The sequence below is a fragment of the Notothenia coriiceps genome, unplaced genomic scaffold (genome assembly GCF_000735185.1).
Source record: "Notothenia coriiceps isolate Sejong01 unplaced genomic scaffold, NC01 NC01_scaffold00037244, whole genome shotgun sequence".
NCBI lineage: Eukaryota > Metazoa > Chordata > Actinopteri > Perciformes > Nototheniidae > Notothenia > Notothenia coriiceps.
In genome coordinates this window covers 22,430,789-22,445,842 of record NW_011369945.1, presented here as the reverse complement: position 1 = coordinate 22,445,842, position 15,054 = coordinate 22,430,789, and the positions used below count along the sequence as shown (strand labels likewise).

The 15,054-nt window shown below is 42.5% G+C and overlaps 2 protein-coding genes across 2 annotated transcripts in view; one reads left to right on the top strand and one right to left on the bottom strand.

Annotated features, from left to right (window-relative positions):
* The window catches only part of arid5b (AT-rich interaction domain 5B), a 95,983-nt gene extending 83,479 nt beyond the window's left edge, over positions 1 to 12,504 (top strand). The window contains exons 9-10 of the mRNA XM_010793955.1: positions 7,384 to 7,594; positions 8,357 to 12,504. Coding sequence (XP_010792257.1) covers positions 7,384 to 7,594; positions 8,357 to 10,306 — 2,161 coding nt within the window. The 3' untranslated portion in view covers positions 10,307 to 12,504. The remainder of the gene's footprint in view (positions 1 to 7,383; positions 7,595 to 8,356) is intronic.
* ptpn9a (protein tyrosine phosphatase non-receptor type 9a) overlaps positions 1 to 15,054 on the bottom strand; it is a 411,924-nt gene that overhangs the window by 184,610 nt on the left and 212,260 nt on the right. The gene's annotated exons all lie outside the window — the stretch shown is intronic.

The following is a 15,054-nucleotide window of genomic DNA, read 5'->3' as shown; positions in this document are numbered from 1 at the left end:
GCAGGCTAAAGAGGATTTAAAGCCTCAAATGTAATGCAAGCTTTGAATTATTAAGTGACCTACATGGATGCACATACAGTATATACACTAACTACTCTTTCCACCATATAGTTTCACTGAGCTGCGAGATGAAACACAACTTTAATGTATTCATCTAATCATTCAGTCAGACACTGCAGCATCCTGAACCTCCACATTATAATCACTCAGATGGTATTACCAAAGCAAGCATATGAATATGATCCTGAGGGAGCTGCGAGGGTATTATGCAGGGATGCTTGCACACACACACACACACACACACACACACACACACACACACACACACACACACACACACACACACACACACACACACACACACACACACACAGACCCACACACACTTTCCCAAGGTTAAACAAATGCCAAATACGATCTTCCCAACAAGAGATAACCAGTCGCTCATGAGGCAGGTCACTCCTGAGGGCCGGCGACCCTCACGCATCAGCACAGCACACACACACACACACACACACACACACACACACACACACACACACACACACACACACACACACACACACACACACACACCTGTCTGTAACACAGCAATATGCCAGCAGTACCATATGAGGGACCCGGGCAGTTGCATATTGTGCCAAGGTTGCATGCTGTAAGCGAATTTCCAAGGCACAGGCAGTGGAAGCTTTTCCAGGAAATGTGTGAAACCCAAGGTGTGAGAGTGTATTGTTCAGAGTGTTGTATTTGTACACAAATGTGCCTCTAAATGTTTTTCTGAGGGTGTTTTTCTCACCTCAAACAGTGATATGATTTAAAAGGAGGAGTTCCTTATTTATACTCATAAATGATTTGACTTCAAACACCTCCTGTCGCAGATGATGATGCTGGCCAAATATAATTTATGTATTCATGTCTTTGATCCTTGTTTGGTGAAATCAGTCTGATGTGACTCTGCCAAGAAGTGTCTTTGAAGCCAGATGTGAAAAGCTATGTTGTTTATCAGTTTATAAGGTGTAAATAGGGTTGCAGGCAGACAGGCGGGGGGAGGGGGGGGGTTAGTGCGCGGGAAGCACTGAGGTGTGACTGCTGCTGCGCTGGCCTTTCCTTCTCCAGCCAGCCAGAAGCTGCTGGGAGAAAATAATGCTGAATCAATACAAAGCAATAATATCCACACACTGCAGTGGGTATCAGGCTGGCAGAGGAAGAAGGTGTAAGAGGAAAGCGGGGTGGAGGTGAGGTGTGTGAGAAAGAGGGAGAGAGATCAACTGAAGCCGAGCAAGTTTCCATTCAGGGGAATCATTTTAGCTGAGCCTCGGTGTTTGGGCTGCTTGGAGGGCAATTAGCTTCATTGTATTAACTCAGCAAACACGGCCATTCTCTCCGCATGATGAATGAGGCTGTTTGTGGGCTCGCTGAAGTGTATGTTTGTTCCCCAGAGGCGTCTTTGTTTCCACCTTTAATCATTAGTCAACGTGCTACAGAAATATAATTCACAGGGAAGATTGTACAGTGTACAAACTGGAACAACACTTTTCCTCTTCTCTCACAAGGATCACCTTGTCTCAGCGGGCCAAAGAACAGTAGAGCAGGAAATATAAAGTGTGAACATAGAAAAAAGAAAGGAAAAACTGTTTCCGCATATAGTAGCTTTAAATGAAGTGGATTTGTCTTTGTATTATTTGGGTTAGAGACAGTGAATATCCACAAGCATTCAGCTCTCATTTTAAATTACACACATTATCCCTTTACAGCTTTAATGGTAAAATCATATGAAATGGTTTCCTAGGAGATGTTATTGTGAAAGATGGAGCCAGGGGAGTAATAACTATATTTATGCTGTCCAGGAGCAGGTGGTAATCACTGGTAGTAATGGAGTTACATGGCTTGAATTGAGCAGGAGATAACCTCAGCTAATTGTAATTTTCAAAGTTACTGTTTTTTTAGACGCTGAGCGCCGTTCATTAGTGCGCCAGGGAAAAATCAATGCAGAAATGTCCAAGCCAAGGTCTACCGCTGCAGCTACAGGAGAGCTTTAATGATATTTATTTAAACCGTTTCCCGAGATTAGCTGTCAGGGCCCGGCGCTCTGAATTAAAAATGAGGTCATGAAAAAGATGGCATCAATAACCTTGAAATAGACTGCCTTTTGCTTCAGTGCTGTGCCATTTTCTCTGTGCCCCCCCCTCCCTCTCTCTCCAACTGCCTGCACTTCATGCTGTTTCTTTCATTATACAGGTCAGCGCCTTTTAACAGCTCCTACATATTTAATCTCCCTGGTTTCCTACGTGATCTCTTGTTACAGAAACATCACATTTCACTATATCAGTGCATTTTCTCCTGATTTCTAATACCTCACCATGCCTTGGCACTCTCATTTAATTACACAACAGGGTTGGTATTGGGGGTATTGGAGTTTTGTGGGGTATCCATGGCAACAGAGAAGCAATTTAGAATAATTTGCTATTTAAAAACTGAGGTTTTGGGCAATAGCGGAGAGCGCTAGATGAGGGTTTTTTGGATTGGATCATTTCATCTTTTAAAGTATTAGATGTTTGCCAGATGTACTGTAGACTGAGGCCTTGAAATATTCTCTGGATGAAATGCAGATCTGTTTTTTCTTTCAAGACAGATGCCTGCCTGTTCCAATTTGAGTGGACTAGATGTTTTATTGATTCAGCCTTTATTCATTCCTCCTGGTATCGATGTTCCTCTGCATTCACTAAAGCCGCTCTCCTGCTATAAAAAAACATGGGTTGCTCATAATTATTAGAAAACCTTGAGCCAGTCTTCAAACTGAGTAATATGGCAGAAAATATTTCATATACTAGAAAGAGAAAGACGGCAGGAAGTCGTTTTTTAAAATACATTTCTGGTAGATTCCCAGCATCCTGCACTTGTCAGCATCTCCCTGCATTGTCCTTGCTGTATTGCAGATACATCAAATGTGGCGCATTACACTTAAGCTTGCCTTGAATAATGCTGTGGCTCAAACACAGCTTTCATTGACTCGGATCTCTTGTTCTAACGCACAGGGATTAAAGATTATCACCTTCATGTCCCCCCTGTTTTTATCCCATAGAGAGAACACAATGACAGATTTGAATGAGCAAGCAAAAATGATTCAATATTAGGAAATAAAGTAGGGGAGAAGGCAGAGATGTTGTAATATGATAACATGATATTGTCTGTCAGCATGCCTTAACACTGTAAACAATGTCTCAACATGATGTCTGCATCAAAAGCATAGCCAAATTCTTTGCATGTGCAACGTCTCGTGTACTGGATCCGGACCTCAGATTGGGTGGGAAAGCAGCCAAAGAGCAGCATGTTCTTTACACTAAAATAGAGGCAGCTATTTTAACCTCTGAGAACTACATGCTTTCCAGAAGACAAAATGCCTCATTGAGCATTCAGTGATAAAACCTCTCTCTTTTTGTTTTTGCAGCAGCAACCTAATAAATCACAATATTGGATGATTTCTTAATGCATGGAATTTAATCAAAAGGTCCGAGGTTTCTCTCCCTAGTGGCGACGAGAAATCACAAATGATGCCACAGACGTGTGACAAGCAATCGACTGAAAGAGAATCTATTCAAGTCTACTGAGATTAATAACTAGTTCAGTGTAGCAAATTATATTAATGACTCTCTTCCAGTACACTGTAGGGCAGCAAAAGGAAACATGTTGTATATTTTTGGATTTTAATACTAGAGCGTGTGTCTGTATGCGGAATAAAAGACATTTATTTTTTAAACAGTTAGCACTCACACCTGCTAAGAGGAACATTTACCGCAAGCTGCAGCAGCGGCAGCTAATGAGAGCAAACCCCGGGGGAACTGTAGAGGTCATTTTAAATCTGGTATTTTCAGACTTGACAAAGGACTTAAGTTTTTCATACATTCCTGCGCTGCCCTCCTGTTTTAACTGCATGAATGAGGGTCACCTCAAGTGGTTTGGCTTGGAGACAAAAGAGAGGCTTTGAGGCATGAATCCAAAGCAGAGCGAGCAGCTACAATGTCTGTTTATCCCTCTGCTGGCATCCTGTCCCCCTCCTTCTTCACTGCAGTGATTGTTTCCTCATTGCTGTGATGATGCTTAATCGTTGCGTTTAAATTCCATAAAGATGTGAGTTTATCTATTTTATTTTATTCCCTTTTCCTAGCAGGCTTGTAAAAGTAAGTCATTTTCTTTCCTCCAAATCTTTCTACAGCCCCGGGGGGTTGTCCACCAGCTCTTTAAATAGTTCCTTTTCCTTTTTTTTACCCGCGTGAAGCAGCTCTTGTGATCTTAACACAACACCAGTTAAAATTAATTTCAGCACGGATGGGAGGGAAATTGTTGAAATGGAACAGCCTGCAGGCTTTTTCCCACTTATTTGGTGACTTAGGCATTTCTTGGATTCTAGCACACAGCTTGTTCCTGTAACATAAAACTGAGATGAGAGCAGCACATTGCTGGTAAAGTCACCTTGTTTTTGCCAAGTTGTGTTTTTTAGGGGGAGGTGCTTTGTGTGCAATCCATTATTTCAAAGGCACAGACATGCTTAGTAGACAGTTGTTGTTTGATGTTCTGCTCAACACTCTTATCGATCTCCAGAAAGATCACACGGATATATAAATGTAATATATATTAAGCAATATTTATTTTATGTAATTACGTACACTGTGCCAATTTAACGTCTAATCTCTGAGCTGCATATTTTACTAACATGGAAAACGGTTGCTTAAACAAAAGCCTTGGTGATAAATTGGCATGAGAGGAAGTTAAGTATTTATTGACCTCATAAAAATGTTGCCTCTCCTCTTTAATGAAATTCCTTCCTGGAATCTCTCAGTGCAGCACACGCCCCCTAGTGGCTCCACCAGTACTTACACCTGGCTCTAAATCAACTAATGCAGAGGCTGCCAAGCTCAACCCTTCTCCTTCCTTGGAGGAAATTGCTACTTATATAAGTGGTATTATATTATGAGTGCTTTATTACATGATCATGACTAGCTTATATATACACTGGCTGAAATTACTCTTTCACACTGATGGCTCTGTTATGATTTGCTTTTTTAAACATAGTGTTACAAATGGAGCCCTGAAGCTTAAACCTTATTTGCTTATTCAGCCATTTCTGTACATTTACATATAACTGTAAAAGCTCTTGGAATAGAAACTCCTACTTATGGGAATAATTGTTTTTATAAGCTACAGTCATCTTATAATAATTATGCGTATAAAGCAAAACAGTCAGACGTAGGGGACTTCCTGAGACAGATTTTTTGGGTTTCTTGGCCAACACATCATCTTAGCTTTTCCATTTGGAACTATTTAAGGCTCCAGTAATTTCCCGGGCTCAGCTCTTACATTATCCGGGCCTGTGATACCCACCCCCGCCCCCCCCCCGCCCCATATTGACATTCCATTAAGTTGACCCAGGCCAAGGCAGCCGTGTTCTTTCCCACAGATCATTTTGATAGTAAACAGTGCACCCTATGGTATATAAAAGGGGCATATATACGGAATATATATATACTGTATAAACCAATTCTCTCGCCCTTTGATCCCTACTAGAACAGCTGGACACTCGCACACGATGAACACACATTTACTAGCCGGAGAAATCCAATCCACATTATAATGGTGATATATTGAATCTACCTGCTGTTCTGTGCAATATTTCCTAATAATAGAACACCTGAGAACCCTATTTGTAATAAATTGTCACCGCTGCAAGTTAAAAAGATTCTTTGTATTCTCCTTTTATGAAGGATTGTCTCCTTCATTAACATGTCATTATTCCCTCTCTCCCTCTGTCTCTCCTTCCCCCTCTTCTTCCCTTTTGCTCTCCGTCTTTCCAATAAGTCACATTTAATAGTACATTTCCTTTCTTGGCCTGGGGCCTGGTGCCAGACCAGCTGTATGAAATGTAGTTTCACCGCTTTCCCTGCCAGCACTTTTGTTCAGAGGAAAAATAACAAAAAATCCCACAGAGCCTCTTGAACTCTCGGAGGGTTTTTTTTCTTCCTTTTGAAGAGGGGGTGAAACAGCTCTTGATTCTTTGTTTGTTTTACCGCCATGTCCCTTAAAAGGAATACTGCAACCGTCTCTTGTCGTTACACGAGAAGACCTTATTTTCTCTCTTGACTGAAAAAGTCGTGTTTCTGTCTGGCTTTTATGGATTGTTATTGTAAAAAAACTTGACAAAGGAACCGGAGAGACTTTCAGAGGAGCTTATTAGAAGTTAGGAGTGTTGTAGATTTTCAGTTGTCTTGGTTTCCTTTTCCACAGCTTTTCTTATTTCTGGTGTGGTGCCAATTTCCATTTTCTTCTCCGAGCAATAAAAGTCTAAAAGTTTCCCTCACCCATGTCATTATTTTACACATGGGTATTGTTATGGTATCCAGATCTTAATGTTCCCATTGGTTATGACATCAGATACGGAAAATTGACTTGGGAAATATTCAGAAGAGAAATAACACAAGTCAAAAATAGTTTAATGTCTTTTCTTACAGGACGCTCCTTGTCACTAAATATGGACTTAATTAAGTTTGAGCATGTGCAGCGATCCTCATTTAATAATGTCAAATGGACAGTGTGTTAAAAACTGCAGGGCGCCGCAACCATCTGAAATATGTTATGACTCTCTAGTTAAGGGCTTCTGAGATAATCATATTTGTAAATTGAATTAAATATGAAAAGCTATGAGGTTCATTTTTAACAATTTGATCTGAACTCTTCCAGGCATGTTCCTCCTTTTCACTCCCAATCACATTATCTTCCCACACCCACAAACACAACACACACACACACATTCTTCCCTCACACGGTTTAACTGATATCAAATGTGATCTGTCTCAGCAGGAGATGACTGGTTACTCACCCACACACAAGGACACACACACACACACACACACACACACACACACACACACACACACACACACACACACACACACACACACACACACACACACACACACACACACACACACTCTGGCAGCAGCCTCAACCCGGATTTCCCCTAACCTAGATTAATTACAAAAGGATTGTTGGTGCCTGCCTCATATTAAAACAAGGAGGTTTAAATCAACATATTTGATCCTCTGCATGCCTGTGGCAGAACTGCAGCTCATTGTGTTTTTGGTATTACAAAACAAAATACTTATGTGGTATACCTTTTCCTTTCATGAAAAACATTATTATTTGTTGATGGTTTGTTTAGAATATACTCACTTCGCCCACGTTAGATGGGAAAATATACGGTTATATGTCAAATGACTGCTGTTTGTTTGTGTGAAAGGATATTAGTTGTGTTCCTTTCATTGTGACATGACAAAACACAACATGATCATACTAACTAATCTGCCTTCCTCTGCCTGCATTCTTCCTCAGGCTCCTCCTCCCCTATGAGAGGCAAATTAAAGGCGAGCATGACAAACCCCTCCCCTTGTCCAAACCCAAGAAGCAGGAGGGCGGCCAAGAGAAGGCGTCAGGAGCCAAATCCAAAGGAGTGGGGGCCAAGAAATTGAAAAGCCCCAACAATCCCAAGCTGGGGAGTAGAAAGGACCGGGAGGAGACGGTGAAAGACCAAGAACAATCACAGGTCAGTCACAGACTTCTCCCAGCGGCTGCCAGATCAAGATTCCTTCTCGCTCTAAATTTAATTTAATTTTGATCTCCCCGTGTTTTCTCATCATTTCTCCTCAGACTTAAATGTCCTGTTTTCCTTAAAATGACCAAATGATAAGAAAATATAGCGTCTTATTTCATCCATAACAATTATGTTCCAAAACAACTAAACTGTCAATTCTGTTTCCGAGGAAACCTATTTATTTCTGGATAACATTTTTTTTTAAACGTTTCTGATACAACTGAAATGTGTTTTTAATGAGAGGCAGGACTTTCATCCGGGAGACTGAGGTGTACTGTATGTCCCGTGTGAAACCAAAAGTCAAGGTTTTATGATATATAACTCCATCCAATCCAATCCATTTTATTTATATAGCACATTTAAAAACAACAGAGTTGAACAAAGTGCTGTACATCAACAACTGTATAAAAACATAGCATAAATACATAAAAACAGACAGGACATGAAAGAAATGTAAAACACGAGACCCAAATGTATCCATAAAGAACATGCTTATTACAGTAAAGACAAACCTCATGTTTTGTTGCCTTTCTGTTGGGTTGTTTTTATTGTACACCATTAACCGAGGTTTAAAACTGCAACCATTTTCTGTGAAAAAAGTCCTTATATAATAAATTCAGACTGAGTTATGTTACATGGGAACATAATAACATGGTTGCTTATTTCTTACATCTTGAGAAACAACTGTAACAGCTATCATTTTTCTGCACACAGGACTCCAAGGAGAAAGAAGAGAATCATGAGCTGTCGGCAGCTATAAAACAGGAAATATCTCTGAGAGATGAACCAATTGTAATAGAGGAGGAAGAGTTACATCTCACCCTCAAGAAAGAGGAGTCCTTAGGGGTGGAGCGGCCATCTTTACTGTGCCCCAAAGAGCAAGACTGCAGAGCCCCGCATCTACTCCTCCACACGGGGCCCGGGCCCCAGCCTGAATGGAGGCAAATCAGCGAAGCCCTCCAAGCAAAACTGTCCTGTGAACAGCAAAGTGAAGGGCATTTCTTTCCTAAAAACCCCTACCTACCACACCGTTGGGATCAGAACAAACCTGCTGGACATGTTGCTCTGCCCGAGCCCTCCTCCAGGGTCAAAGACTCCGTAGAAAGTCACGGTGGGAGAGTGGGGAAAGTGTTACCAATGTGTAAGCAGGCAGAGTGTATAGACTTGAGCACAGATTCCTATCCAGAGAAAGAAGACTATGGGGTCATTAGGAAGGAGTCGACCCAGACCCCCGCACAGACCGCCGCCTACTGCAAAGCCAGCCAGGGGGTCATGTCTCCTTTAGCCAAAAAGAAGCTCCTCTCCCAAGTGTGTGAGTCCAACCCTTTCTCCTTTACTACTCCTTCTCTTCAGCCTCCACCTCCCACGGCCACTTCTTCTCTCCCTGTCATATCAGTTCCTGAAAGGGAGAAGAGAAAGGGTGAGGAGGAGGTGGTGGGACAGAGGTGTGTGTCGGACAGCATCCCGGAGGTAGCGCCCATTTTCAGGCCCTCGGTCATCCAGCACGCCCAGAGCAGCAAGCCTCACCAACCAGCCTCCAGCGGGGCGTCAGAGAGGAGCGCAGCGGGGGAGAGTTACAGCTGTCGGACAAGCCATCACCTCCAGCCTTCAATGAACCCGCCGTGGCAACCCTATCTCCCCCGATGCCATGCCCAGGACGGCATGGAGAGCGCCGAGGAGAAGCTCCTGAAGTGCTCCCAGCCCCGGAGCTACACGGGCGACTGTTACTCCTCGCCTCACCTCCACAGTTTGTACAGGCAAACTGAGAACTGCCTGAGCCAGGAGAGGATGGTGGGCTTCCCCAACGGAGACCGGAGGGAGCGCTACAGCAGGGAGCACGAGGGCAGCTTTGTGGTGAGTGGGCTGGAGCAGGAGGGCTTAGCCTACAGATCTCACTACAGCGACAGGACTCAAATACACGCCGAGAGGAGAGAGGCGGACGATGAGCCCAGAGACTTTACAATCGCTAAACCTCTCTCTCAGAGGGTGTCCCCCTACTCCAAGTCCTCCTTCTGCGGCCTACCGTATCCCATCATGCACCAGGGTTTGGATTCCCACCCTAAGTCGTGCAGAGTTCCCCCAATGACCATCTCTCCCTCGAAACAGAGCCCGGCAGAGTCCTCGCAGCCGTTCCCCAGCCCCAAATCGGAGAGGGATTCGTCCCTCACCAGCCCCGTCAGACCCAGCAAGCGAAGCCACGCGGACCTGGAGAGCGAGGAGGTCCCGGAGAGGAAGGTCCGCGTGGTGACCCCCATCCACCCCACGGGGGCCATCCGACGCAGCGACCCGGAGGAGCTCAAACCAGCCGAGCCGGCCCACGCAGTTCACCTCAACAACCATCTCCCCGAGGGCCACCCAGCAACGACCTACCCCCACCACCTCTACACTGCCATGTACCCCCCCGTCAGCCTGGTCTCCCATGGCGAGCACCCGGGCCTGCAGTACCTGAAGAGCCAGTCGGCGGTGTCCCCCCTGGTGCCGCCGATGGCCTTCCACTCCATGATGCTCCACCGGCAGCTGCTGAGCGCCAGCCCCAGCCCGCACCACTTCTACCGGCACCCGGGGGGGGCGGCGCTGTACGGGGACCTGCTGCACCACCTGTACCCGCTCTCCACCCTCCACCCCCCTCAGCTGTCCTCGGTACACCCCAGCACCAGACTGTGAGGGAGAGAGATTTCTTTCTTTCTTCATCCTCAGAAAACTTTCTCAGCTTCTCTTTCTGTCTCTCTTTGCTCGGGGATTGTGGCTCAGTCGAAAAAATAAATAAACACTGATTATAAAAAACTATGGCTGATTACAGACTGATAAACTCACCATTCAGGCAGACTGAAGATTCCATTTTCTTTTTTATTTGTGTATACATTTGTTTATATACTTTGCACTGTTCTTTATTTTGTATCACCACTTACTGTATCTTTTGTTGTTGTTGTTGTTGTTGTTGTATCCTTATTTGCACAATGCTCATGTGTATGTGCTCACAAATCAGTTTGCCGCTCTCAGTCACCATGAGTCAGGTTGTTGCTCGGGATGTGTGAAAAGTGGAGGGCAACAGAGAAAAGCCATTTGTTTACTGCGTCTGAGGGCTAAACTTTTTTGCTTAAAAACACTACAAGTAACATGACAACGTAAATGAAATTCTTTATATAACTAGAGGTGCGTTCACCATCACAAAAAACGTTCAGCAGCTGTTTAGTGCATTATTACACTTTAAGCAGCCAATGGTGTTGCATTTGTTTACATGTCTCCACGCTGAACGCTGTTGCCAGTTTCTGCCACAGCAAATCCTCCTTGGCATAAACATTAACACTCATCGCGGTGCTGCATAACATGAAATGGTGTTGTCGTGACATCCAGAGGTGCTGTGTATAACAGATGTACTGTAGGCTCTCACAGTTCAGGTCTTTAGTCGTTAAATATTTCAGTCCAGATCATACAACGGCAAGCAGCTGTCAATCGGGTTGACCAATCATGAATGTTTTTTAGTTAACGTTAATGAAAAGCTTCATTTTTATTTCCTAAATTGAAATTCATTTGATCCCAAACCCCCTTGTGATGAGTGGACTGTAGCAGCTTGTGTTCCTCGTCTGTAGGACCAGCGTAATGAAGCAGCTGTGGAATGTTCACCACAAGAAATCAGCTTTTCATCTTTTTGTTGTCGAATTGAAAAGCTCTTTTTTGGTGAACAGACTCTTTTCATTCAAAGAAAAGACTCACTGTATCATTTGATAGGAATGTTGTCACTTATGATATTATTGCTTTGCAAATATCTGTGCCTTTCGCAGTCTTGAATTAGAGTTAGCACTACAGTTGTTAAGGTTTATCTTCTGTAGCAGGGTAGAAATATCAATATTACTGTCACTCGTGTCTGAACTGCAGCGCACAGACACTCATACATACAAAAACTAAACGGCACACTTGGCTTTCAGACACCAGACTTGATAGGCACAACATTTTAAGTTTTTTTAAATATAAACAGTTATGCTTTAACCTAATGGTTAGTATTGTGCTTAAATGACTCCATGTACTTAGCTGAACTGTGTCAGGCAGTCACCTATAGAAGAAAAGATTTACTTGTAGTTGATATTGACACAGGTCTGGTGTCTGTTATCCGCAGGGCGTGTGTGCTTTCGGTGTTTTCTTAGCAGTGATGAAAAGGTACAAGACTCCATAAAGTATGCCGACCACGCTGAAGCGCCTGAGGTGGAGACACAACACCTGCTCTGGCTTTTACAACCACTATAATTGCAATCCAGGATAGTCGAAATACACAGTCAAACATGTCCGGTGTTTCAAAAGAAGAAGAAAAAGAAGCTGTTAACGTCTGTGTAGAGATTTACTGAATACTTAGATAAAGATCATTTCTGATTAAGTACTGTACATTGCTGTGTGTAGGTAAAACTGGCATTAGTGCTGGTTTCTGTACAGAACATTCATATGGGATCAACTCATGACAACCCCTCTCTTGTCTTATTGTCTGTGTAAATAGCACTGTAGATAGTACCGCGTGGTTGTTATCATATAAACTGTTATAATCTGTAAATAGTATAAAAACAGTATAAAAGTCGGTTACACAATCTAGCTGTGTCCTTGTTTGCTCTGTGTCAAGGTCACCGCGATCCTGATAGATTTAAACAAACACTACAATTTAAGAATTAGGATACTCTTTATTTGTTGTCGGTTCACATTTTTTTCCACGTTGTCTCCATTATTGTGCATCCTGAAAGTGTTTTTGATACAGTAGCCATCTGTTTACCAATCACCCGGCTGGTGAGCAAGACAAAAAAATAAAATACATTTTGTATGATATGACCTCCTGTATATTTAATTAAAATATTTTACTATCTATACATGTTTCCTCCAGTTGTGTTCTTTAACTGAAGTGCAGATAACTAGCCAGGAGAGAATAAAGTGATATTTAATGCTACAGACAATGTCAATGTAATGTTCTTGTTTCCGGAGTAAATGCAGTGTGCAGCATGAATGGGGTTTTTATTATTGTAATACCATTATCTAGCTAAGAGATTCAATCCGCCTTAATGTTCACAACAGGCTACCTCTGGGCTCGCAGCCAGAGGAGCTCCTCCAGTGTTTGCTGCAGTAGAGAAATGTGCCAGTGCACGTATCTCCGTTGGATGTGTGTTGGGCTGCAATAAAAGCTACACTCTGATTTTTATTGCCACCCCCTGGTAAACCTTTACCATGAAAAATATTCAGTAATACTCCCAAGCTCAGCACAAAATAAAAGCAGCCTCACCAGGGTAGAATGTAGGCAGTTTTATTGCAGATCAGCAATAATAACAAAGAACAGTTATCTTGCAAGACATCAATGAACAGAGTGAGACAAATTGCACCTTTTGAGAAACAAAGAAATACAATATTATTTTCCATTGCACTAAACACAAATCACTCTGCACAAGATTAATGCATCTCTACTTACTAGTACATAAACAAGGCTCTATATAATTAATATGCTAACTAACATTGAGATGACGTGTAATAATTATTGTATAAAACAGATTACAGAACAATTTAATAAAAAACTATTGAAATGCATATTGTAAAAACAGTGTAAATTAATATAAAATTGGCTCAATCACAATGTTCAGTCTTGGTTTAGTCATATAGCATTTGTACATCACATGCTCTCCCTCAAGCTTAGAATCCACATGGGCAACATCACCATGGCTACAGCTAATCTGAAAAGCCACACAGACATGTTATCTTATCAACATAACTGTCAGTTACATTGGCATGTAATGTAATGTTCTTTAGTCTCATGCTTGATCTAAGTGAAGAGGGCCAAGATGTTAGGAGACGATGCAGGAAGTGCAGTATAATATATTAGTGAGGATTCTAGATTTGATCACACAGCATAAGGTTTAAAAAAACAAAACAATGCTATCCGGTTTATCCCAAAAACCATCTTTTTCCAGGTATTTACAGAACAACATCAAAGTGACTAATGTCTTGGTTATAAACACCACGCCTGGAAAGCATTTTTAACACACTGCTAATATTGAACTGCTTCCTCTTTCATACAATCCATTCTTCCTTCCTCCAAATCTACACCTCCCCCTCTTGATTAAACTGAATTTTAGAGGGTGAGATGAAAAAACAATGGATTGTAGCTTTCACAATACTTTTTCATCTGGCCAGGCGATTTCTGAGAAGTAGCTAAACCTAATGTTCTGTACACTGTATGTAATTAGGGAGAGCATTCCTCAACATGTGACCATTAAGTGGTTGAAATATTTAGTGGCTAGCCGTATTGGCTGTGTTCAAAACACAAGGGCATTCATAATTTAGGCCACTCAAAAGACTCATTCATTCGATGATGTTGTGTCTTTTATAGGCTGCAGTGTTAAATGATGTTGGACATACTGCGTAGCCACTGAAAACCAGGGTCACTTATGAAGACCTCTGGGAAATGGACCAGTCACATTAGTGCTTGCAATTGCTCCTAAAATCCTGTTCCCTTGAAAACCGCTATAGTGGTCATAAAGTTGTCACAGTAAGTGGAATAAGTCAATGCATCCAAAAAGGAATGACTGTTTCACATTTGGTCAATGGATCAATTCCAATTTGAGTGCTTTCACTAAAGCTCGTTCTTCAGTCCACGTTCCAGTGGCAGCGCTGAGGAATAAGCCTTACCATTTGAGTGGGATTGATGACGGCAGTGCTCGAGCCAACATGCAGCTTTCAATTCCATCTGTGGGTTAGCTGCAGATGAGAGAGTGTATACATGGAGAGTGGAGCTGGGGATGTATCAATACCAAATTGAAATGGTGATACGAGTTGTCAAGTGGGATTTGGGACGTCCCCCCCCCATTCCTTTGGTTAAAGCAACAGCTCGACATTTTGAGAATTAATGAGAAAGTCTATACCACTCTTTTATCAATCAGTGTTATATGAATCTGGGCTGGGAGATGGTTAGCTTAGCTTAGCATAAAACCTGAAATTAAGACTTTCTGCCAACCAGGAGCTGCACAGTTCACTATTGAACTCCATCTTGTTTATTTAATCTGTACAAAAAACATAAAAATAACTCATTTTCAATTTCAAGCTGGTTGTGTGTCGGACTATTTCTTAGCTCGGAGTCTTATCTAACCCACTCCAGTAAGTCACTGTTCCCAACAAAGAATGAATCATGCTGCAGTTTCGCCCTGTTTTAGATGTTATGATCATCTAAACTTGCTAATCTCATATTTTGTGTAAATATATAAGAGTGGTATTGATGGTCATCTCATTCTGCAATTGAGCTCATTTTCCACACAGGACCACCAACAGAGCCCAATTATCACATTATCACGGGGCGATTTTGGCGCAGTGGGTTAGAGCATTGATCATCAGATCAAGGGGCGTTGGTGAACTCCAGTTCGAAACCCGTCTCGGCCGCCACTGCGTCAGGCCGT